The sequence below is a fragment of the Sturnus vulgaris genome, chromosome 2, assembly GCF_052056855.1.
Source record: "Sturnus vulgaris isolate bStuVul1 chromosome 2, bStuVul1.hap1, whole genome shotgun sequence".
NCBI lineage: Eukaryota > Metazoa > Chordata > Aves > Passeriformes > Sturnidae > Sturnus > Sturnus vulgaris.
In genome coordinates, this window is record NC_142244.1 from 77,854,546 (window position 1) to 77,880,854 (window position 26,309).

At 36.7% G+C, this 26,309-nt stretch overlaps 1 protein-coding gene across 1 annotated transcript in view; it reads left to right on the plus strand.

The window, feature by feature from the left end:
• Positions 1-26,309, plus strand: part of GPC6 (glypican 6) — a 724,435-nt gene that overhangs the window by 209,075 nt on the left and 489,051 nt on the right. Inside the window, exon 2 of the mRNA XM_088159818.1 lies at positions 6,848-7,006. Within this exon, the coding sequence (XP_088015944.1) occupies positions 6,848-7,006 (159 nt within the window). The remainder of the gene's footprint in view (positions 1-6,847; positions 7,007-26,309) is intronic.

Here is a 26,309-nt window from a genome sequence, read left to right on the forward strand (position 1 = left end):
ACAATTTGTCTGACTGTGTATGCCTGGAAAATAAAATGATCCTGAGTGTTGGAGTAGTGGTACTGCTTCTAGTAGTTTAGTTAGGAATACTCGAGGGACTTCAGTTCTTTCTTTAGCATCTGTATAGTCTTAGCCTGAACAAGTTTGCCTTGGCCTCAGCTTCAGTAACTTATTACTGCAATCTTCCCAAGGACAACAGGGTCAGGGCTTCTTGTAAATGAATGTTCCCTGTGGGACCTGTAATGAAGAGACTGTTAACTAATTATCAGTCTGTTTGGAAGGCGTTCATTTTTTAATTGACCTCAAAGAATTCAAGGAACAAAAGGAATCTGAGCAAAGGTTGTTTGAGTCCGAGGCAAACAAATGAGTCCGTTTCTTTCTTGGGGTAGTTGCACAGGCTTATTGGAGTCCACCAGACATAAAAGGTTTTCAAATTCAATATTCCTTTGATTAAAATTAGGAGAGCTGTGTCTGATGGCACAATCTGTGTGTTACAGACAGGTTTCCCTGCCTTCCTCCAGCTGTCATTTTCTGTGCAAATATTGCTCCTGTCATCACTTATCAGGCCAATATAACAATGGAATTAATTTAAAACATAATCTGTTTCCTTTTAGTTTGAGTAGGAAAGTTCAATCTGTGACTTGAATGTCAGGTACAGTTTTACAGAGGCTGTTTGCAGGGCTATTATACCCCACAGAGAAGATAATTACAAAGTCAGAAGAAGCCTTAGGACTTTTTGGTTAGAGAACAGGGTTTTGTCCAACAAAATTATATTTTAATTTTTGCTATTTGAATATTGCCTGAAATGCTAAAACTCATGTTTCTAATTTTTTTTAACTGCTAAATAAGTTAATGCAGAAAATATTATAGTGCTGTTAAGTTGTTGGGTTTTTTCAAATTAAAGTCAGCCAAATTCCTTTACAGAACTGTTTTCTCTTAGCAGATGTGTCAGAGAATTGTGTAAGTGTATTGGAGAAGTATAGCTTTCTGTAATAGAAAATTAATAATGTGATCATTAAGAGTTTTCTATGCTCCTGATTTCACCAGAGAACTTAAATTGAAAACTTCAAAAAGCAGTTATTCAGAAACATCATCACCCATACTGAAAATTATCCAAATCTCGAAACAGTGGACAAAGGTTAAAGTTGAATGAGGTTTTTCTTTTAACTCTATTCATAGTGGTTTTTAAATACTCTTTTAAAATAATGAAAAATACAGAAAATTGGGAGGAAAAATTTAACTTAGAAACAGTAATCAAGCAGTTCCAGTCCTTTATAATTCTGAGAGGTAGGAAGTTCTGAAGTACCTAATCACAGAACCACAGAAGAGTCCACTTTGAAAGGAATCAGATCATCTGGCAGATCATCTGGTCTCAGGTACTGAGGGAAAGGGAGCCCAGACGGGGTTAACTAACACCCTGTCCAATCAAGTCTTGAAAACCTCCAGCACTGAGGCATCCACCATGTCCCTGGGGAGGTTGCCCCAGTGACTGATTGTTCTCACCTCAAGAAATTTCTTTCTTATGCCAAGATGAAACTTCTCCAGGTATGATTTTTATCTTTTGCCCCTTGTCTTCTCCATGTGGGTCCTTGTGACTAGAGAGGCCCCATCCTCTTTGTACCTCCCCTTAAATACTATAATATCTTGATTGGGTCCCTCCTGAGCCTTCTCTTTCTCCAGGAAAAAAAAACAACTGAGTGTTTCAGTCTTTCTTTACGCAGCAGATTCCACAGTCTTTTGATAATCCTCATGATGTTCCTTTGGACCCACTCCAGTCTACATCTTCCTTGACTTGTGGGGACCAGAATGGGGCACAGTGCTCCAGGTGCAGCCTGACAAGCACTGAGTATCATGGGATGATCATGTCTCTACCTCTGCTAGCAATGCCCCTGGGATGCAACCCAGTATCAGATTTACATCTGCTGCTGCAGGGAATTGTTGGCTCCTGTTGGCTGGGTGTGCACTAGGAGTCTCCATCCTTTTCAGCAAGGCAGCTCTCCAGCCACACAGGTGTCAACGTGTACTGGGCACTTTGGCTATTCTGTTCCAGGTGCTGGACTAGATAGGTGTCTTTGTTAAAGTTCATACTGTTAATAAATTCCACTGTTTTCTCCATAAGAGGCTGCATATGAGCAGGTCTGAAGTAAGTATTTCAAGTTTCAAAGAGCACAGCTAATGACAAAGCCAAATCACATCAATGTAATCTGCAAGATGAAGAATGTAGAATTTTTATTCTTTACTGGATTTGTGAAGCAGAGTATCTATTCTCCCCAGTCATACAGTTAGCCCTACCATTCTGTGAACAGACTACTATCAGGTGTTAAATTTATGATTAGGACAGGAACGATAAAATTTTGACTGCCTGAGAAAGAAGTGCTTGCAAAATTGCTAAACTTGCAACATAACCCATAAAAAATTCTGCCTGATGTTAAATATGTTATGTGATAATACCTCAATTTCTAATAATGTAGCCAAGGTGTTCAGGAAATTTGGTGGTTAAATTGTTGAGGGTAATGCTATATTCCATAGGGTTTACTGATCCTTCAGACTGTATCTTCTGCAAGTAGAACAAGTAACCACGTTCAGATCAGTTCTGGCATTTTGATATGCAGCAAAAGCATTTATTCAGCTTGAGAGCTGTAAGTTGCAATTTTTTAAAGACTTCTGAGTTTTGTAGCATGTTTTAAGGACACCAAACAGCAATACATCTGAATATAAAACAAGTGCTTTATAAATTGCTTTATCACACTTCAAAGCAGCATTGCTAGCAGGATTGCCAACTTCAACTGCAAAACTTGCCAATTTGGATCATGTGAAGGCAGGTGTGAGATTACAGCTGTAATAAAACTGAAATTGAATACTAGTAGCTGAATTTGTAGTAGGCAATTGATTTGATTTATATAACATAAGCCACATGAGGAGAGATATGTAGGTCAGCATCTTCAGCTGGAAGCGGTGGTTAGAAGAGTTGTGGTAGGTTGCTGGGAATATTGAGTTAATAGCTGCTCAGCCTGGCAGAATGCTGGTGCAGTGTAACTACATTCATGTCAAACTTGTTTGGGGAGACACCATTTGCAAAAAGGAAAAAATAGTCAGTTACAACCGATGCCACTTGTGCCATAAAAATTGTTGCTAAAATTAGCATAAGAACCTAGACCATATGGAGTTTCCCAGGGCAAGAACTGGTACATTAGTTATGAGCACATTTTCAGCCTGCAAAATACTTGAGGTGTGTAAATCCACAAATTAGTGATTAAACACTTCCTATGGTAATAGAACAATGTTTTACAAAATGCAAATGGTAAATGATCCAATTCAAAAAATCAGAGGAAGCACAATCAAATTAGCCTGCAGAGTTATTTCCAATCCAAACAGCCTCTTAGGTAACAGATTTGCACAAAAGAAGAAAAAAATCCAAAATAAAGCACACACCTCTTAATTAAAAATATCCAAACTAACAACAGCAACAAGAACAACAACAAAAATCAAACAAAAAAAAAGAACAAAAACATTAAACCAAACAAAAACAATCCACAAAAACTCCCCAGCAAAACACAACAAAAAAACCCCAATAAACAAACCCCCCACTTTTATGCTAAGAAAAGTGTGTCCATTTTTTTTTTTACAAGGACTGAACTAATGACCTGGCAATTCTAACATTAGAAGGAGGTTTGATAAGAACAAGCACAAAATGAGAATCATGCTTTTAAAAAGGAAAAAAAAATATTAAGCATACAGAAATTACTGTCAGAGAGTTTCCCTTTGCCATTCCCAGGAAAGCACATGAGCTTTTGTCCAACTTATGAACTTCTGGAAACTGCATCCAGTCATGGTCAGTATAAACACTGCAGGGCTTATGAGCAAAAGTTTCTAAAAGCTTTATTTTTACAAAATTAACTTGAACATCTTAGGGATGCAAAGACTCCACTGGTGTGGACCAATGGAAAGTGCTTTTTCTTTTACTTTATCTGTAGTCTGACCTGATCCTCCAATGCAGGAAAGAAAAGGAAGCAAAAATCTCAAAACAGAATATGAAGAGCTGCACAATATTGCCATTATTATTTCTTTGTACAGAAAGGCAGGGAATATATGGACAGGGAGGAGAGAAGCACTAGAAATGTGTTTCGAAAGAAGTTCATTATTGTACAGCAAAAATTTTTTATGATGGTGGGTGGCTTGTATAGATGATTTAGGAAGACATATAGCTAAGAGAAAAGGGCAATGAGGTAATGTAGAAGTTGTGAGTGTTTCTGATGAATGTGAGTTTCTACAGTCAAGAGCCTCATGAATGAAGGCATAACCAGTGAATTAAAAGGAAGAAACTTAATGAAAATACACGTATAAGAAAACAACCCAGTAGAAATCTGAATGAGTTTGTAGCAGCCAAAGTGAGAAAAAAATTTTGTAGCAAAGCAAAACTAAGACTATAAATAAATCAGAGAAAGAAAAAATGACTATTCCTCCAAAAATGGGTGTTCTGTAGAATTTAATTTGTCATAATACTCAGCATAATACAGTGTCTTAAAAAATTTAGACTCATGGCTGTTACTTACTAAGCACAGTGCCATTATGATTACTGTTAGTCCACTTTATAGCCTGACAATTCTGAAAAACAAACAGAGCCAGAAAAAAAAGAATAAGAACTTCAGATGCAGAGAGGAAAGAAAAATGAATTTTATAAAAAATCTTGGTTGCAATGGTACCAGAGAACATTATCATAATAAAAAGCATAAACCACCACTTTGACTGGAACTGGGAAAGTAGGTATTTTCAATAAGGCAAAAATCCTGGATTTATTCAGGAAAGGGGGTTGCAGGCATTATGGATGGGGTATTTTTTTATTTAATCAAGCACACAGCACTGCTTCTAATGACATAATATTTCAGCTTTACTTGTCTTTCTGACATGTAATAAAAACTCACATTACTGTTACTGAAATAACCTTTATTGTTTCTTATTATGGTACCTCCCTTACCTGTTGAATAGTTGCAGTTTCATGTGACAGAGATGTAGAGGGTAAGGCAAACATTAGTTTGCCACTATCTTTTATGTTTGACAGCAGCTGGCTCACCAGTCCCTCTATGTGTTGTTTATGGCTTAGATCTGTGACTTTGAGGATAGAGAGGAATTAATTTCTTGTGGCGAGAAGGTGTAGCAGACATGGGCAGCAATCTTTACAATATTTTGATGGTCATGGGCTATAAGTTTTTCCCAGGTTTATAAAAAGTTTTATATCATGGTTCATTTGGACACGACTGGGACTTGTAGGTAGTACTGCCAAAGCGTAACTGATAATAATAAAATGGTCCTTTCTGAAGATGTATATGTCTGAGCTTTGAAAAATTCTCGAGATGGCTAAAGGAAACCTCATGGCAGAATTCATATATAACAAACTCTTGCAGAAGAAACAAATTAAGATAGGGTGAGAAGTCAGGGTTGAGGAATGACTAAATTTCAAATTAAAAGACTTCATTAGAGAACTGAAACATAAATTAAAATAAGGTGAGGGCAAACTCAAGACTGTTTATTCTAAGCATGTGCAAACCTCTTTTTGATGCTGTCTTCAAAATGATGCAGCAGGTAAATGTATTATACCCTTGGGAAGCATAAAACTTAGGGCCTGGTTCTCCTCACTACATAGTAAGAATGGTGAAAAACAGCCTTAAAGTAGGTATAAATTCCATTTAAGTCTTCTTTATGGCTCAGCAGTGGTAGAAGGGAGCCTCTGTATAAATGAGAATCAGGTCCCCAGTATTTATTTAACCCTTGGGCTTTGTATATCATTTTATTTGCACCTTTAAGAGATTTGCAGAGGGATTTTTAATCAGGATTTGGTGCACAGAAAGCTAAATGTTTTCATTGCCTTACAAGTAACTTTAATCATACAGGCAGATAATTCTCTTTATTTCTCAAGAGGAAATGGTAGATTTTCTTCCTTTGTACAAACCAAGCTAAATGTTTCTGACACCCTCAGTACAGTGTCAATTGGAAATTCACATTTCATGTAATAACAGACCATTTTAATTTCATGAGCTGAAGAATTGGTTTCCACGTTCAAATTGTACTGAAGAAAGCAATATTGTCAGAAGAACTGGCAAGAGTGCTTCAAGAGATAAATCTATTGAATTAAATAAGAGGCTTTCATTACCTTTTACGTTGCATTTCCATATAATATAAGCATTAATTAAACTCTTCATTGCATTCTCCTATTCAGCAGAGCACTTGCTCAGTGTGACAAGAAATGCTGCCCAAAAATACCTGTGGCACCCAAACACACTCATTAAAATACACTTAAGCAGAAGGGAGGGAAGGAGAGAAAGGAAGAATGTTTTGGTGCACTTGTACAAGTGGGACCTGTCTACAGAAATGCATAATTTCTGTTCTTCAGGTTTTGACAACAAATGTATAATTTCTGTTTTACAATTTTTGACAGCTCCAATGATTTATAATAGGTCATCTCACTAGGTATTTCTCCAGGCAATTTGAATACAAACAGAAAGCAAGCAATTGTTTTTCAAATTTGAAGTATGACTCAGTGAATGTGGAAGGCTTCTTCAACATGGGAGAAAAATTTTGGTGTGAGGCAGTTTTAAAACAACTCTGCAAAGTGCGCTTCCTCTTCCCTACAAGGAATACCCAGCTATAGCAAAGTTGTGCAAGGAATACCCAGCTATAGCAAAGTTGTCCATACAAATTCGAGATGTTTCCTGCCAAGCTCTTTAAGTCAAGCCTTAAAAAGCTCCCTGGGTAGCCCACCAAAACTGAAGAGCCATCATGAATTTTTGGATCTGGCACATTTCTATCTGTATTCAAATATTTCTAATTCCTTCTTTTTTTGTGATTCCAGGGGAACATTTGAGAATCTGCCCTCAGGAATATACATGCTGCACCTCGGAAATGGAGGACAAGTTAAGCCAGCAGAGCAAACTGGAGTTTGAAAACTTGGTGGAAGAGACAAGTCACTTTGTACGCACGACTTTTGTATCCCGGCACAAGAAGTTTGATGGTAGGCTGGATATAATTTACTTATTTTCAAGGTTATGGGATTTAAAAGCCATAATATCCATAATATCCATAATAAATTCCAATGTTCTTTTCTTTACAATTAGATATCACATTTGCAGTTGTCAGTTTGGCTGAGATAAGCGTTAATATACAGCTGGTATGCTTATCAGCCTTGTGAGTATTGCCTTTAATTACAATGACATCAAGAATCAGACTGTTAAGTGCCTGCAGGCTTGGCTAATGTTGAAAAACGATATTAGATATGCATAGAGAGGTTTATAATTTTTGTCTCCTAGTTTCAAATGCAAAATTTAGGTTTGTAATTATGTTCACTGTTGCAAGATGAACTGTGGATCTCCCATGATTTTTGTTATTGCAGAGCAGTATTTGTGTAGTCTGCCTTTTTATAGCCTTAAGGCTGTTGTTTTATTCCTGCATGATTTTCTTGTGATGTACACAGACTCTAAGAGGGCTTCTGGCTTCCGAACACGAAGGCCTCAAGTTGTGTTAGAGAGAGATTATCATATAAACCATTTAAGCAGCATTGAACACATCATTTCTACCTAGAAAGAGTAGAAAATAACAGTTTGAGGGTTTTATTTCCTTGTGATCAGCCTTTATAAGATCTTTTCCAGATCAAAATTACGCTGTCACAATTTGCTAAGTGTTTGTCTTTGATAATGAACATTAAGCTACTTTTGTGGTTGTGTCCATATTTTCAAATCATGGTTTTATCTAAATATGAAATCTGTATTTGTGTCGAAAGTGTCACCTGAGCATTTTTACATATGTGTAAGTTGAAAAGGGCCTGGCATTAAGAGGTGTAAATGAGCATTGCAAAGAGGATTGCAGACCTGCATGTAGGTGGAAAGCCTGCAAATAAGTGGGTAAAGCTGACTAACCCCAGGTAACAGATCATATGCACACATTTAGGAGAGCGGTGGAAGTGTTATCTCTGTAGGTGGAAGCTTGCTTCAAAACTCTTTGGTCCCATTCAGAAAGAAGTGAAGATGTCTCTAACTCATTAGGGTAATTATGTATTATTATCCAATGAAATATATATATTTTTTTTAATATTGTGTCTCTCAATGTGACACAGACTAAAAAAATAATTATAAAAAAATGAATGGACAAAGTATAATATGAGGATGAGCTGGAGAAAAGTCTCTAACAGATCAGATACTAATGTAATTAAGAGAATGTTCTTGGAAGTCAGGGATGACTGTGCACTGCTCTGAATTGTGATGACTTCCCTTTTTAATTTGAAAGTTCCATTTTTTTATGTAGTGGATTTAAAAAATTTGCTTGTCTTCAAAAGTCTTAAAAAAAATCTAGAAGTTGTGTGTAGTATTACAAGATGAGTGTGTAAGCAGAAAGACATTTCAAAGCATCTATGGACATTCACAGGGCTTTTTTTTTTGGTAGAAGGAAACCAGGTTATCACTGGTGTTCAGTGATCATGCAGCACACTGAAAGAGCTGGGCTCATTGACCACAGAGCTCAGCCAGCACTTTGCTAATTCTTTGTCAAATTCAGGCCTTTCTATACTGCATTGAACTTAAGGACTTATAGCTTTCTCAGTAATGTGAAGTCCTGTGTCTTCATACTGATGGTAAGGTATGGCTGAAAGTTCTTTATTGGCTGTAAATGCCCCACTCTGGGATCTGCTCCACAGAAACTTGGAATTAAAGACTAAGTTGTTTCTTCTATTTTATTATTCCTGTTTTAAATGGAATTTGCAATGTGTTGTCTTACCAGAGAGCATTTGAACTTTGTGTATGTCTTCAGGATTTCAATGTTATTCTAAAGTTATTAAAAATTTGTTCACTTGTGTGGAAAAACTTCTTTCTTTCCAGAGGGGCAAAGACATTAATGGAAAAATATATTCACCTAATAGACTTTCAGAGTAAAATCATCTATATTTCTTGCAGTTTAAAATATGATGATGCTTTTCAAGATAAAGCAATGCTAAGATTGATAGCTAGGGTCTGTGTTTTAACTGTTCAAGTATAATCCATTTTTTCTTGCTTTTTAATTTGGTACTATGATTACACAAAGCAACTCTGATTCTGACATTTAATGCCATTTAAGTACACCACAAACAGCAAAACAGATACAGCCAATTGTGATGATTTTATGGAAGTTTTGCACAGTACCTGTGTTTGTCAAGAGCAGTGTATGGAAGTAATAAAAGAATATATTAGTGTCTAAGTAATGTTGAGATAGATATCAGTGTTGCTCCCTTGAGGAGTTAATTTCAACTATAGTTGCTGCCAAGCTCTTTTTTGTTCAGACATTCATATAATTTTAAGAACTCTTGAAAGGACATCAAAGGGATATCTTGTAGATTTATAAGTTTTTTTTATTGCTGTACTACACGTCTCAGGGTAATACTAAGTTTTGCATCATAAGACTTTTTAGAGGTATGTGAATTCTTGAATTTTGAGCTGATCTTCATAAGCCTTGTCTTTCTTGATTTGTTTTCTGCCCCACTACCATACACTCAAGCACAGATAGAATGATGTTATGAGTTCCATTTTGAAAGGCAATTTGAGATCTGTTTTTCCTTTCAGGATTTTTTCCCAGATTCCTATTCATGATCTAATCTAAAAGGAAACTCTGTGACTTGAACAATGTTCAAGAAAGAATCTGCTGTAACTTGAACACTGCCTCTTTAACCTCTGATGAGACAATGATTTTTACACAGAATCATGGAATCCGATTATGATTGAAATGTGATGGGAGTACCTTTGTTAGCCCCTGTGCTCCAAGGAGGCAAAGCTATCACAGGTCACCCAGAATCTGTGCAGCTGTATTTTTAATATCTCCTTGGATAGAGACTGCTCAGCATCTTTGAGCAACTTGTGTCAGTGTTTGACCATCCTCACAATAAAGTGTTTTCTTCTGTTTACATGGAATTTCCTGTTTTGTTTTGTTTTGTTGTTTTGTTTTGTTTTGTTGTTTTGTTTTGTTTTGTTTTGTTTCTCTTAGTTAGTACCACTGTTGTCACTAGGCTATATATCCCCCGACTTGATATTCATGCACGTTGATGAGATCCCCTGCACCTTCCCTTGTCTGGGCTGAACAGTCCCAGCTCTCTCTGCCTCTGTTTTTAGAATAGGTAGTCCAGTCCCCTCATCATCTTACTGCCTTTTGCTGGGATTGTGCCAGTGTGTCCATATCTCTCTTGTACTGGGGAGTGATAGGCCTGGACCTAACTCTCCATGAGTGGCCTTATGAATGCTGAGATGAAGATTCCCTTCCCTCAATCTGCTGGCAATTTTCCTACATAATTTTTGTGTCAGTTTTATAGTCTATTTTACCTCAAGTGTGTTACTTCCAAATCTCTACTGGAAATAAATTTCTGTAATAATTAAAAGCAAAAGCAGCTAAAGATGAAATTTGTAACAGAGAACTTTAGAAATTACTAAGTGATTTGGAACCATCTACGATTAGAAAAATTATACCTTTCTTTTAACTGTCAATCAGTTCTTGCATCCTAAAGCCCTTTTTAATCTCTCATTCCTTATTCATTTGTACTTCACATTTCTAAAGGGCTGTCACTGTATTGGGACTTTTGAGTGCTCCATTCTTCTAAACTCGTTTATTCCTCATAGTATATGAGGTTCAAAGATGTCTCAGAACCAAAGATCTGACAATAGATTTTTTCATTCAGTTTCCATGTCCTAGACAAATGATGTGCATTAGCATAAGTCACTACGCAACATAATGCCAGCTGCCAGTTGTTTCTTGGCTGAGCCCTATGTGCAGATTTTTACATCTGTATTGCCACCATCTGCATATTTGTCATTGCATTGACATACTGGATGGTCATTTCAAGCAAAATCAGTATCTGGAATTTCACTAATCGGTCTGTGAGGATCCATAGAATCTTCTCCCAAGAATCTTGCTAAATAAATAAAACCTTGAAATGAGAAAAATTCCTACCAAACAAGTGTTCAATGGTCCTAGCCAAGAGTGCAATGCCTGTTTCAGCAATGGGACACACATACCCTTCCAAACTAGGAAAAGAAAAAAAAAAGCCTTTCCAGCAAATAGGAAACACACAAGTGAAAAATTCCAGCAGATACAAATTATTCTCTTACTTCAAGGCTTTATGCAAGACTAACCCATATAAACAAACACGTAATGATCAGCTGTTTCCAATTCCTAACAACAGAGAAGTAATCACGCTCCACTTCTTGGACCTCCACTGTATACCTCAAAGCAGCTTAAAATATATTATGCTCCCAGTGTAGCTGTAATAGTATCATCTTATTATCACCAATTCCCTTGCATAGTGACATTGCTGAGCAGCTGTTTCACACACAAGCCAATTTCTTTTAAGTATTGCTCCATCAGCAGCTGAAACCAGCCTGGCCGGAAGGTTTTGTCATGAATGTTAATGAGGAGACAAGTAGCTGTTCAGTGACATTTTCTCACTAATCCTTTGAATAAGTATAGGGAAAAATATAACAAAGAGTTTTAATTTAAGCTAAATAGATCTGAATCTGATAAAAGACACACTGTCTCCTCATTCTCATCAAAAATTACACTAGCAGTCTTAGTAGTGGTGTTAAAAATGAAGGAATGTCTAAGAATAGCTATCATGAACTTGAATGGATATGGATAGCCTTCAGCAGAATGTGTGAGGCATGGTGCCTTTTAAGAAAAATAACCCAAATAGCCTAAGGACCAATCTGCAGCTTCATTGATCTATCATACAGTGCCATCATTCCCTGAGCTCCGTCTTTTTGCAGTCTAGGAGAACAGTGATCCATACCCATTAGTGCCTCTCATATATATCTTACAGTCATTACCAGCAGTAGTGGTGTAAATTACAGGGCAGCAAAAAAAGTTTCAGAGATGATCTCCCATAGTAATACCTACAAGAATAGCTAACATCCCAGACACCCTGTATTCCCTTTTCTTGCACACTTTATGAAAGAACTTGGAGAAAAATAGCAGGTTTGAATCTTTCCTTGATACTAGAGCTGAAAAAATATGCTTTGTGAAGTCAGTTTGCAACAAAGAAAGCACTTTTCAAAGAGATGTACTATTATAGCCAGGTATAACTGTCTCATTAGACTTGACAAAAAAAAAAAAAAAAAAAAAAAAAGTGAAAAGTGAAATAAGGGAGGTGCTTGAAGTTGGAATATATGAAGCTCAGTTGCATGGCCAGTGTAAGTCTCCTGACCTCTGCTCCCTTGTCCTCTTGCTGCCCAGCCTGCCAGCCTACCTTGAGCTATAGCTCATGCCTATAGGCTCACTGACCTCTGTGGATTTCTGCAGAGGAGGGGGAATACAGCAGCACAGAAGGCCACTTGTACAGTGGTATTTTCATGTTTGTACACTCGTATGGTCATGGTCAGCAGGTAAAGGATTGTCTTTCAGCAGGATACTTTTAAATGCTTTGCTTTCCATGCATCCAAAGCAAGAGATCATGGTTTCCACATAAGAATTTTGGGCTTGGTTGTTTGGTTTCTGAAAGCAGGAAGTCATAAAGGACTGCCTTTTCCATAGACCTGTTTGGGAGGCAGGAGGGTTTTCTGGGGTGTGGAAAAGTCAAATAAAAATAACTATATACTTATACTATTCTAGTGCTGCCATGTAGGCTACACCATACCAAAGCTGGATTACCAGATATTTTGGGGCTTCCTTCTGTGCAAGATGGTGGTGGTTTGTTTGTTTGTTTGTTTGTTTTTACTTTGTTTCTTTTACAATATTTCAGCATTGCTTTGCAGCATGTTTCACATCAAATGCAAAATTCACTGCAGGACAGGTGGATTTTTAAAATCCACAACTGTTTGGCTGTAACAGTGCAAGCAGGGCTACAGTTTACTTATAATTCATCTACTGGCTTAACACTCTACATAACTTTAGTGTTTGACAAAATACAGACCTTAGAGCAAATAGAAGGCTGAAAGAAATGCAACATCTGTTGACTTGTAGCATGTAACGGCTTGCAAGCCTTCATTGGACGTTTGGCAGAAGCTTCTAAACATTGAAGAGATTCCTAATAATAGATTCCTTACCTTAAATTTGACAGGAAACAAAAATTTGAAAATACAATATTCCACACCTGATCAAAATCCTGTCAGACCTGATAATAGCCTAAGAGAAATCCCTATTGCAAACAATTTTAGGCTGCAATCCTATAAGACTTGCCCTGAGTTTACTGTTTATCTATTTCACATATTATGTCAATATTTGTGAACTACATTAAAGCAATTTTTTTGTTTGTTTAATGAACCAAGAGAGGAGAGGCAGAAAGCCTTCAAAGTTTGGATAGGAATGATTAGCCTAGTAAGAAGAACAGTTTCCAGTCAGAGGAACAGTAATATTCTAACCAGCTGCATCAAATTTATGAAGCTGCAAAGCAAAGAACAAGCTGTTACCCTGAGCTGGAATAGGTGGGCATCACCCACTCTCAAACAGATCTTGTTAGAAAGCATGTTGTCCATGTGTAGCCAGATCCAAACAGGCTTTGGGAGAACAGGGATATGGTGTTTTCCCCGTTCAACAGAAAGCAGAATTGGCCTTGCTGATGATTAGGTATCCATGATATAGAGTGTTCCTGTACATTCCCTCATTAGTCAACAGGGAATGAGGGGTGCAAGTCACATTAGTGTAAAGTTTACACCTCAAAAGGTCTGGAAAAATCTTTCCCTGGAGTACACATTTCTCTATATAGGTTAGAGAGGGTATTTAGTTATGACATAGATACCTATACTTTTGACTTATACATTTGTTCAGATAAATTCCACCCCAAGGAACAGAATAAAGAAGTGAAACATCTAAAACATTTTTGAGGCTCTCTTCTGTGCTATTTTTTTTTGCCTCTTTTGCAGAATTCATCCTCATTTTTTTTTTCTAATATTCTGTAGGGCAAAAGACTTTTAAAATACTGAGACAGGTAGGCACTATAGAGGTCAGTCATTATCTTATGCTGGTTAAAAAAACACTATCCTGTTGAAATCGAATGGCATTTAATCTTCAGAGAAGCTCTGAAGAGTGTATGTTTTTAATATTTTATGATGAAAATTGTTCTCTAAGTTTCCAATCCTTTATAATATCAACCCATAAGTAAAATTACTGATTTACAAATACTAAATCCTCTGCGATTAAAGATGCTTCAGATGCATGTGGACAAGAATAGAATTAATAGTGGACTCAGCCTCAAGTCCATAATACTGATGTCTTCTTGTAGCTGTCCAACAGAGACCCTCTTACCCCTATGTGATTCTTACTCTGATGGTGGGTGCTTACCTGTCACATAGCAAGGACAAAAAACATGCTGTGAGAATCAAAAATAGCCACTGTACATAAAACCAAAAAGCTGTGAAAAAAGGGTATTCATACATATTGTCAGCACTTTGGATAATAGGACACTGTAGCCTTATGATTTCTCATTTATTGTCCTCAACCCTCATTAAATGCAGAAATACTATTTTTTAGATTAATCTCCTGGCTGTAATAAACAGGCATTGTTATCTTTTTGCTGACCTTCTTTCCCTAATTCTTTTGCCTGTGTGTCCAAACAACTGGGAAATTAAAAGGAAACTTAGCATATCATGAAAAGGTTCCTGTAATACTGAAAAATGATTTAATGAATCTGTGTCCCTCTTTCTCTGCTTACCTAAAAGACTTTTTAGAGTTTATTTTTAATTAAAGTTCCCTTTTTTCCCCTTTTATCTCTGTTTTATGGTTTACAAGAAAAAGATAGAAGGGGATCTTTTTCTGGGAGTATTTCTGGGACGATGGTTACTTTCTGGGAGCACTGTCACTTTCAGCAGTGAGATGGGGACAGCAGGGAGCTATATGCCTAAATGGTTATGTGCCATAGGAACACTTTTAGAGAGAACTTTAAAACAGGCATATGAAGGTCCACTTGTGCCATACTCCGTGTCAACTATGAAAATTGCATGTATAAATCAGAGCTAGCAGAATTCAGGAAGGAGATAGGAGAGATGTGGCAAAGAGGTATTGCTTCCCAAGTCTTCCCTGCTTGCTTTACATTAGCTCTCATTCTATACCAACAGCTGAGAGGTAAAAATAAACATTTTTATGTTAAAAACACCTAGACTCTCAGGGTGTAATCTCACTTGTCTGTGTGGGTGCTGGTAGAAAGGAGCAGCCATGGTTCTCTGCGTGGGCATCCCCACGGGGTGCTGGTGAGAGCTGACAAAGCTGGCTAGGGTAACACCACAGTCACCACCGAGCTGGTGTTAAATGTCACATCACCACAAGGAGTGCAGTTTCTGCTGGCCAGGCTGTCACAGGTAGAATAAACACAGATCACAAAGACACAAACCCCATTAGATTATCCATACTGCAATGTTTCTTGCTTGTTTTACTGTACATGGACATTTGTTATTTCTGAAAACTTTGAACTTAAAACACTTCATGGAACCTATATTATTGAAATATTCTAGTTTTCCTAAATACCTTGAAACTCTAAATGTCACTGATTCTCCATAAAGGGTTTTTTGTGGATTATTTTTCTGAATATTTCTGATACACTTCCCACTCATTCACTTATTAAGATTTTTATATAAATAGGAATCTTTATTTTCACCTGCCCCATCTTTTCAAAGTTATACTGAAATGGTTTTGCTTAATATGTTTATTGTATATGCATCACGTTTACTCTGGGATACATATATATTATCAGAAATAAAGCATTTAATTTTCTTCTAGTTGCAACCCAGGTGTTTTCTGCATTCAGAATGACACAGCACTAAAACGTCCGGTGTTTAAGCAGTGCACAGGTCAGTTATCTGTCATTAACAGCAGATATTGGAAGGACAAAGCATAAAGCAGGAGATGAACTGGCAAAGGGTGGTGGGAAAGGGGACACAGAGAGGACCAAAAATACTTTGTCACGAGCTACCTGTTAATTTATAATCATGTAGAGAACACAGCTTACAGGAACAATCTGAGAGAGGTAACCATGCAATTTCTATGGAAGAGTCTTCACACTCGTGGGGAGACAGATGGTGGACAGCATTGCTGCTTGACTTCAGCTCTGAATCTCTACCAAGACTCTTAATAAAAAGAAAACCAAACCTTAAGGCCTGAAATATATCTTCTTTAATGTATGGCAGGTTCTTAATTTAACATTCCTGGGTGAAATTATTCACTGTAAATTGATACTTCTTTTGTATTATTATGGGATCATCCAGTAGCCATTTAGTATTCCTGAGTTGGAAAATTTGTAAACTCACAGCTAAAAGGCTGTCCTTGCTCTTGAAGAGCTATACTCATAGTGAAAACATTAGACATATGTAAAGCAGGAAGGAGGTGAAAAATAGCTCATTTCAGAAATGTAGGACATCTTCAGTAAATGGAATCTCAGCAAGATCATGTCCAGAAAAAGGCAACAGCAGGTACTTGTTGAATGCTAACATCAGTGAGTGGGTACAATGTATGTGAATTAATTTTTACCCTGATAAGAGCAACTGGTTTGCACAGGTGCTAAAACTGTGCTGAGGAAATCAATTCTGTTGTTATCTCCTTTTTCCTTCTTCTGACATTGAAGTAGTTTCACAGGGATATGCAGCTTAAGGAAGGCATCAATTTATACAAGCTTTTTGTATAAAAGTTGAACCAAAGTTTGGTAGGTGGAAGATGTGGTGATTTCTGCTTGATGTGAACTAGTTTTTGGAGCATGTAAAATCTCTTAAGGGGAAAAATGCAACAAGCTTTCAAAGCATAACGAAAAATGAATGCATGTGAAGGTATACAGACTAGGAAGTTTACTGTAGCTATTGAGCTAAGCAAATATGGACAATCTGAGCTGTTTAATTTTCAAAAGCTGGTAAAAATTCTTAAAGAAAACAACTTGTTTCAATCACCACAAAGCAAGAAGCAAGATTTGGAGCTGAAATATGTATTTCATGTCAATAAAATATTATACAAATTTAGTTTTAAATTTCATCAAAATCAGGTATTTTGAAAGATTTCAAATGAATGCTAAAGTTTATTTTCAGCTGAAAAACCAAATATGTCACAATTAAAAATGAAGAAATAAATTACTATCAAATCTTTTCCAATGGTATATTTTGTGGTACAGTGAAGTTCTGTGAATTTGTGAAAAACATCAGCCCTGCATTTTTAATTTTTACAAGTTTCTGATGATAACAGTTGGTCAGCTTTGCAAGAAAATCTGAAACACTCCCAAGAAAGCAGTGTTTTTTTGTATGTATAACTTTCCTATCAATTCTATAAGTAAATAACAAACTAATTTAATCCCTCATTACATAACTTGCAGGGGGAACCTTGTCTCACCTTCTAGAGTGAATAATGAAGTTTCAGTACAGACCATGAGCTGAAGATGCTTTTAGGATATGAGGAATGGATCTCAGAGCCTCAGACATCCCAGGATCATTTTTGGGCTCTATCCAAACCCAGCTAGCTGGGATCTGCTTCTTAGTGAGCTATAGCTAGTGGAGAGCTACAGCTTTGAAATTACTCTGCTTCTTAATTCAATGCCCAGAGACATCATTTTCCTACTTGTAGTCGATATTTGAAATTCAGCTTCCTGTTTTCATACCAATGTATACATGATACGAAATTTTAAAAGGCCACTGTGTACTTGTAAACATATTGGTATTCAGTTTCTAAAAGTTGTGATTTATTTATTCACACGTTGAATTTTAAGTCTAAATAAAGGTATAGAGGCTGAATCATTCTACTCTACTTGTATATCAATGAGAAGTTAAATATCAAGTGAATATTAAGGAAATTAAAATTTATACAGCTTAGATTAGAAATTATCCTACAGCAGACTTTTCTACCCCCCATGTTTATAGCATCACACTCCTTGAGTAAACACAGGCACATCTTTATTATTTTTAGCAGTTTTAGTGTCATATAATCTCCCTACAGATGGGATCACTGAATCAGGACCTGTCTGCATACCCTTGTACAACATCTTCTTTTTATGCCAAAACAAAATATGATGAAAATAAGAGAGATTTTAGAAAATGAAAGAGAACTAGAAAGAAGTTTCCAAATGGCTCATCAGCAATGCTCCTTGTGGAGGGAAGGAAGGTACTACTGGTCTCAGGAATCTGAGTGTACCTGAATTCTCTTTTTCTTTAATTTTACATAATTCTTTGAAAAGAAAGAAATATAACTGTTGTTCAAAGTAATAATCCACTAGTTCTAGCAACAGAGCCAGTAAGACAGTACTCTACATTCCAGGATAATATCATGCTCAACTGTTCAAAGGAAACCCTAAAAGCATAGTGATTTATTTGGATTCTCTGGTATCTTACATTCTTACAGTCTCTTCCTTAACGTGACTGGCTTTTTGAACTGCTTTCTTTCATATGCATGGAAATCCACGTCTACATAAAACTAGAGAAATCCTTGTTCTGTTCTTAGCCCAAGGATAAGCTTGTGCTGAGCCTAAAGTATACGCAGGCTTAATTCTAGGACTTTGCATGGGGATCAACTGCAATTTCAGCTAACACATAAAATAAAATGCAACAAACCAAAGCAATGTTGTGCCCGCCATTTACAAAAAAACCCTTTGAAATGAAACTCCTTATCCTCACCTTCACCTGGGCTATGCTTGTGATTTATGTAGCTGTGTTGCTGAGACATGCGTTTCTCAAGAGTTGATCTGGTTTTCTACTTATGCATCAGTAAGTTGCTTGCTGAAACTTTATCACTGTTGTAGTGCTGTGCCTAGGAGGAAATGGTTTTGTTCATCTGTTTCTAAAGAGGTGCATGAAGAAGAGTGATGCAGAAGAGGAAGGGGAGTTCAAAGGTGAGAAAAGGACAGATGAGACCTGGCTAAAATTTTATGATGGCCTTAGTCCCATGAAAGGATGGGTAAATGTTGAAACCTGAGGGCACCTCAGCAAAGGTCTCTCACTGGGCAATCCACAGGGCTTTATTGCCCTTGTAGCCTAGGGATTTGTTTGTTTGAAGTGTCAGGATCTGGTGAATTGTCTAAAGGTATGAACACGAGTAGGCGGCTCTTGCCTGAGGATTGTTTACCAGCAGGGAGTTGTAGTTGTTATGGAATATTATCTAGGACATAAATCTGCCCCCCTCCTGGCACCTGCTTTTCCTTTTCAACTCAGAAGAGACTGCAAAATGCAAGTATCTGTAATTAGGTCTTCAAATGCACAGCTTGAAAGGAAACAATCTTAGCACAGCATAAAGACAATAGCACTTCCCTGGTTTGACTAAAATTTCTAAATGTCTTAATCTACTTAATTTGCATCTCTAATGACGCTTTTTGCAAATTCCCTAAACAGAAACTGTATTAATATGCAGACTGACAATGCCCTTATTGATATTCTGTATTGCATTTATTTATTTTTTGCTATTTTAAGCATAGCCAGGAAAGCTATAATCCATATTTAATTTTGGAATAGCAGAGATGTGAGAAACTTTTAGTGTAATCTCTGGAATAAAACCATATTCACATTAGGGAGGAAAGGACAGAACCAGTGACCATTTACAGGGATGATCTGTGCATCCCCAGTGCAGAGGTGTCATTGTGCAAAACAAGGTATCCCTGGACAAGAGATTTGCAGTTCTCAAATTAAGACTCAGGTGATAATGTTGCTTATGAGTTTGTGCAGTGCTGTTAATTTTACATAAGGAGATAAATATTGATCTTTCATTTTAACTGTTGCATCATTACTAGACCTGCAGGTAGTGCGATAATTTTCTGATGGCTAAGGGCTGCATAGATAAAAGGGAAAAACAAGTCACCTTGTAACAAGTACATTTTAGATCAAAATATTAGAAGTAATTTAAAATAACAAACTTCCAATTAAAAAGGAAAAATGGAAATTATTTTTGCTTACAAATATTTATAAATACTGCTGAAATTACTCGTTTGAGCCAATGACTTTTGTTTTCCTTTCCTAAAACTTGTGTAGAATTTTTGAAAAAGGTATTTAACCTCTCCTTTTGCTACTCAGATCTGATATTGTCCCTACTTGAAATTTCCTTCATTAATGTGACAAATGTGTAGTCCGGTTATAGTTAAATTCCTATTGTTCAGAACTTGTAGATTCTGAAGCTTAGGGTCAACCACAAGTCTGCCTTACTGTGATGGTCATGCATACCACAAGTCAGGTTTAAACCAACTAAACTGGCTTAGCCTGTAAAATCAGCAAAAATGCTCTGTGGCTCCTTCAGATAAAACAAAAGAGAGAAGATATAAAGAGATAGTGGTGAAAATTGAGTGGTCTGTCCATGTAGTATGGCAAGTAACACTTAGAGATGAGAACAAAACGCTGTCAAGGGTGTAACAAAATTAGGAGGTCAAAATTTTAAGCGGGGAGGCAATGAGTAGGTGCTTATGTTTAGCTCTGACATAGAAACATCAAAGTGCTAATGCAGATTTCCAGCTCCTAGAAAAGGGCCAGACACTGCTCCCACCAATGCCTTAGCACTTAGTGTGTTTAAAAGACTTCATTAGACTACCCAGAAAAACAGCACACTATCAAATTCTCTGATAGACCATCTGCGAACAAGTGCAGCAAGTTCTGCAACAGCTAAAAGGTTTCTTCTCAGCTTCTGTTTGCAAAACATGTGTGAGTTAATGGAGTATCACATTCACATGGTGCTGGAGCATTGACCTGGAGTGTCTTCAGGAAATAGATCTAGGTTTTATGTAGATGCACTGTGCTTTGCAATGGGAGCAGCCCACATTTTCTAATATGACAATAGTGTTATTTGTTACACTTATCATATTTGGTATGCTATATGTTACTATGCTGTTCCTTCTTGGAGGGCAGTTATCTTTCAAATAAGTCTCATTTCTCTTTGTTTGCCAAGTTATATACCAAGTAAACCAGGGCCAGGGCAGCTCGAGTAATGATGCCAGTTTTTGTGACTAGGGGAAAGAAAATAATCTGATTTGTTTCCAAAGAGTTCAGTGTCATTTGGGAAGGAACTCAGAGATTAGTTTAGAAATGTCTAGACAGTAGAGCACTTCCAAGGCCACATTCCTTGTGAAAGCATGCTTCTGAGATTAGTCACACAGATAGTGAAGAAACAATTATTTCTGTTGCTGCTGTAAATCTATCTGTAATATTTTAACTCTTGAGTATAGAACACGCTTATGGATTGTCAGGATTTCCTGTTAATGCCTTCATCTCTGCTTTGGTGAGATATGAAGAAAGGATGAAAACAGATTTAGCAATTACAATTTAGTAGCTAAATAAACATGGTCTGAAAATTACTATCCCCTACCTAACCACTATCAAAAAAGACCATCATGAATTGTATATCCATTCTCTGAACAACAGGGTTTCCTTTCAACTCTACATTGACTTCAACCTTCCTGAAATTAGACTCAAAACACTTTGCTGAAAACTTGTAGTCAGATTTTACAGAGCTGTGCTGCACTGTCATATTTTAACCAAATACATAATTCTCTTTAGTCACATGGAAAGATTTCATACAGATTATTCACAGAAGGATGAATATGCAAAAGATCATTTTCCCAGAATGATGGAGATGGAAATCATAAGTGTTAAATGAGAATGTAAATTACAGATCTCTAAATCTTTGAACCACGAGGATGCTAACTTTCAAACAGTTAAACCTACCCAGATCTTGACAGTTCTTTCATATATAAAAGTATCTCAGACATATTTTTTCACTCCATTTATTTTCATTCTACTATTTATATTTTCTCCTACTTTTTCAAAATAATAAAAATCAAGATTAGTTAATTAAAGCCTTCTTACTTGTCTGTGAAATGAAAAAAAAAAAATCTTAAAATGTTCATATAATTATAGAGGTGATAAAGAAACTGAAGCACCTAAAGGTAATCTGATTTGCCTGATGTCACAAAATTTGGTAGTGACAAAATCGCAAATGGAACAAAGTCTGTTTTTCATCTGCATTTTCTCAGGCTTTATATATACCCCAACCTTCTTGATGTTAATGCCATAAAATTTTTAGAGAGCAATATAGTTTTTCTTAATTTTCATTGATCCAAGTTTTTGCTGTATGCAAATATTCTTTTTCTTCTCTCATAGGTTTGAATTTCTTTGATAGGCTCTCGTAAGTTTGAATTTTCTTTCTTTTATTACTTTTTAGTAAATTCCTTTTAGTTCAGATTTTTGCTGTAGAAATGTCCAGACCTATACACAACATTCAGTGACTGCACCATGTTGCCATAAAAAAGGTTTCTCATGTGCAATATCTTTTACTTTAGGAAATGAAATTGATATTTTTTCAGTGCTGTGTGGTTACTGCGCTGCAAAGAGAGAGAAAGGACAGCAACACACATGGACCTCTTTAGGGAAAAAAGGCCAACTTTATTGTACAGACAGCCCATATTTAAAGTGTGTTACGTGCAGCTAGGACAGGACAGTAGTTCATTGGACAATTGGGAAAAACACCCTTGGGACAGTACCTCAGGATGCATCCCACAGGAGAGACACCAGATGTTAATCTTTATTATGAATTCCACTCTGTTTTTCACCATATTATCACCCTGGGAGACTTCCTCCCTAACTGAAGCTGTAGTCAGCTTGTCAGCCTGGGAATGGACCTGAGAGTCAGGAAAAATACAGGCCTGAAAAGAATTTCCAAGCTGTAATTCCCTAGCTCCCTAAATGTGTGTGTCCACAGTGCTGCAACCGTGTTGCACCTTCACATTACATTTAGGTAATCTTGCCACAGGTATTCCTGTTGAATTTTTTCTCATTAGTCTTTAATGCATTCACTTGCATTTTTCCATATAGAACCTACTTCACTAGTGACTGCCAGATTTTATTTTCAGTTATTAAAGGCTTTTTGTTTTCTTTCTATTAAGATGTTTTAGCACCTCCCATTTTGAAATAATCTACAAATTTAATTATTGTGCTGCTTAGTCCTTCATCCAGGTGATTATTAGATGATTCATCTGCAAAAAATACCAAAACAAAACAACCTATTCTTTATCTGACACTAGCTCTTTGGGATATACTAGTAACATCTCTAATTAACTTGCTGAAATTCTGCCATAACCTCCTCTCATCATTGATCTTTCAAAACAACACTGCTCTCATATCAAATTTCTGCTCTGCAACTTCATGACAGCTTCCCACAGCTGAAGTGGATCATTGATCCCCAGTTATTTATCAGACAAAGCAAGCTTTTTTTCAGATCTGTTACCAAATTTCAGTAGACTTGCAGCCTTTTTAGATTCAGTTCTCATGAAAACATTTAAGGTTGTGTGTCACTAAAAATGTTTCCATGAGTACCATTACTGCATTGACCACTCTATTTTCTGGTTATTAAAGTGCCTAGTACATCTCTAAAACAGTGAAAAGTTCCTCATACTTGATTCCCTCAAACTTTCTCCAAAATGAACAAATAAATGCATTGTTTCACTAGGACTGGCTGGGTTTTGATTTTAGCCAGTGAATTCCACCCAAGGTACCAAGACACCATTCTGTAGTGAGCCAACTGTAAATTAGGAATATTGAAGTTAAGCATATTTTTTAGCACTTATTATCTGCTAGACAGAACTTCCTGACTATAAGTTCTGTAGGTAAGGACTTCAAATACAGTTTCTCTTTTAGAACTTTTGCTCAGTTGACAAATTCTTTATATTTACCATATTACTACACAGAACTGGAAAATCAATGTTATATCTAACAACAGTGAAAATTTCAGATCAATGGTATCTAATTATTACTCTTCTTAAGATTGTTTTTTTCATAAAGGCAGGAGAAAGCTGCCTTTTGAGCTGGAGAGAGATTTTATGCTGCTGTGTTCTGGTGGGTGCATGATTTCCAAGATCCAGCATTGCTCATAGATTTCATAGGTGGAAGGAGGGTATTGCTTATCAATATATGCACTTAGTAAAGAGCAGATTCTGGCTTTTATTCTTTCTCTCTCCTCTCCAACTATGACACGTTATTTGTCCTCTAGGAACGTGTTCCCATACTACAGCTACTGAAAAATGACAGCTGTTGCTAAATAATGATTTTTGAATGATAAGGAGTTCATCTGAGAGAATTAACTATTACATTAATTGTTTTCTTGTCGTGATATAAATAGTTGTGATTGCATACTCAAGATGTCCACATACCTATATTAAAAAAAAAAAAAAAAAAACTAGACAAAGCAGCAAACAAAAATATTTACAGAAAGAAAGAATAGAAAAAAACTATTTCATCTCCTTAGGACTACAAGTGAGTCCAGAGGCTAAAGCACAGGTACACCTAACAAAGCACAGGTAACCAAGTCTTATGGTCAGCAATGTTTTAAAAAAATAAATACAAACAGAAATATGGCAAAATACATGTATTCTTTGTCTTCAACAGATTAAGATTACAGGAAATTTGTTTGCAGATACTATGAATACACCTAAGCGTCCATTCCTTCAACTGACACCATAAAATACATGTTATTAGTTTGCTGGCTGGCCTAGCACCTGCCTGTTACAGCAGGTAATCTGAGCTATCCAGCATCTTAAAGCCCTGTTCTCAGAGGACTGATGGAATCAGATGTAATTTTCTCTTTAAATGTCTGTGCAGAGAATACAAAGCTAAATGTTTTTCTATTCCTTGTAAGGCTTGAAGATGGCTTATTAGTGAAATGATTGATTTATGCTTTGACCTTTACTGTTTAGTTACTGATCTCTTTCTCTTTGCCTCTGAAAGACAGAAATGCACGTCTTATAAGGTAGCCCTGACACAATTTCAAAACATGCTATTTTAAATGGAAACAATGAAACCTGGTATTTCAAAATGCTCCATGAAGGATATCTTAATAAAAGTGATGATATTAATAAAAATACCAACAGTAATTACTTGGCTATACCTTTATGTGACCTGGAAAACTGTCCCAGATGTAAATGTATTGCGTATAGCTCTATAGTCTTGTAAACATGAGAGGTTGCTACCATTCACAGAAAATTGCAGTAAGAAATGCTTTTATCAGACGTCTTGTAACTAATATTTAGAATATCTGAATTACTCTAAAAATACTTTCTGTCTTTGTTACTGAGTAGTTTCGAGTTAGTGTTACTTAGTTTTAAGGCTTGATTTTGGAAATAGGATGCTCCCAAAGAATGACATGTGGAGATATTAAAGAATTTAGTATTTCTGTTACTGCTTGTTAATTTGCAAGAATGATCTTCAGAGTCTTTTGCTATTCCTAGAAACAGCACTCTGCAAAAAAATAATACAAATCTAGGATGTCCTGAAGTGCAGCAGGTGTTGGCTGTGTCATTTCAACATCAGTTTGGGGTTCAACAGCCTTGCAGGACTGAGATTGTCAGTTTGCAGGTGTTAAATTTAAAAGACAGTGAGGCCAGCTGCATTCAGGCACCGCAAGTGTTCACGGCAGGCATTCAAGGGCAAATCATGCTTGAGCAACCTGATTGCCTCTACGACTAAATGACTGGGTCTGCAGATGAGAAAAGAGCCGTGGAGGTAATATACCTTGACTTTGGTAAGGTTTTTGACACTGTCTCCCACAGTGTTCTCATTTGATAGCTGAGGACACCCTGGCTGCCTAATCTGATTGCTATGTTAGTAGAAAATCGTCTGGGCTATCAGGCTCAAAGGGCAGTGATCAGTGGCTCGGTGGCCAGCAGGCAGCTGCTGAAGAGAGGGTACCCAACACGCTAGGAGATGAGTGCTGGAGCCCTTAGTGTTGGTCTGCAACCTCAGAGGTGACACAGAACAAACTTTATACATGGCACAAAATTAAGGGAAATGGTATCATTAGGAATTTGAATTTCAGTCCAAAGGCTTATCACGGAAAACCTGTCCATGTCTGCTTCCCAGAAGCAGTTCAAACACTGGCCTATTACTTTCTATTAATTAAGGTATTTATGTTGGTTTCTGTTGTTCTGCCTTCCTGATGATTCTGTTTCTTCTTTACATGGGACTTATATGTTAAAGGTTTGTGTTAAGATCCAATTATTAAAATTATTAGAGAGATGTCTCTGTCCAAATTAAGGTATAAATGAGACCATATTCTAAAGTCAATAGTACAGATTTTTATTTAACTGCAAATATATGGTAGAGAGATAGATGGGGAAAAGAGAGACAAGAGTTGAGAAAGAGAACAACAGAGAAACAGATCAAGTAGAAAAGCAAAGTAACCTCTCCATAAATTCTGACAACATCTCATTGATCCTTTACTAGTCCTCTCAGTGGCTGCAGACAGGGCATGAAGTGGTAGAAGGACAGTCCACCCAACACCAGGTCCATAGGTTTTATATTATGCTGAGTGTAGGTAGGAAATATCCCCATGAGTCTTTGAGCCCCGTTAAGAAGTCGAAGCCATCTCTTATGTCAGTGTAGTTGAGTCGA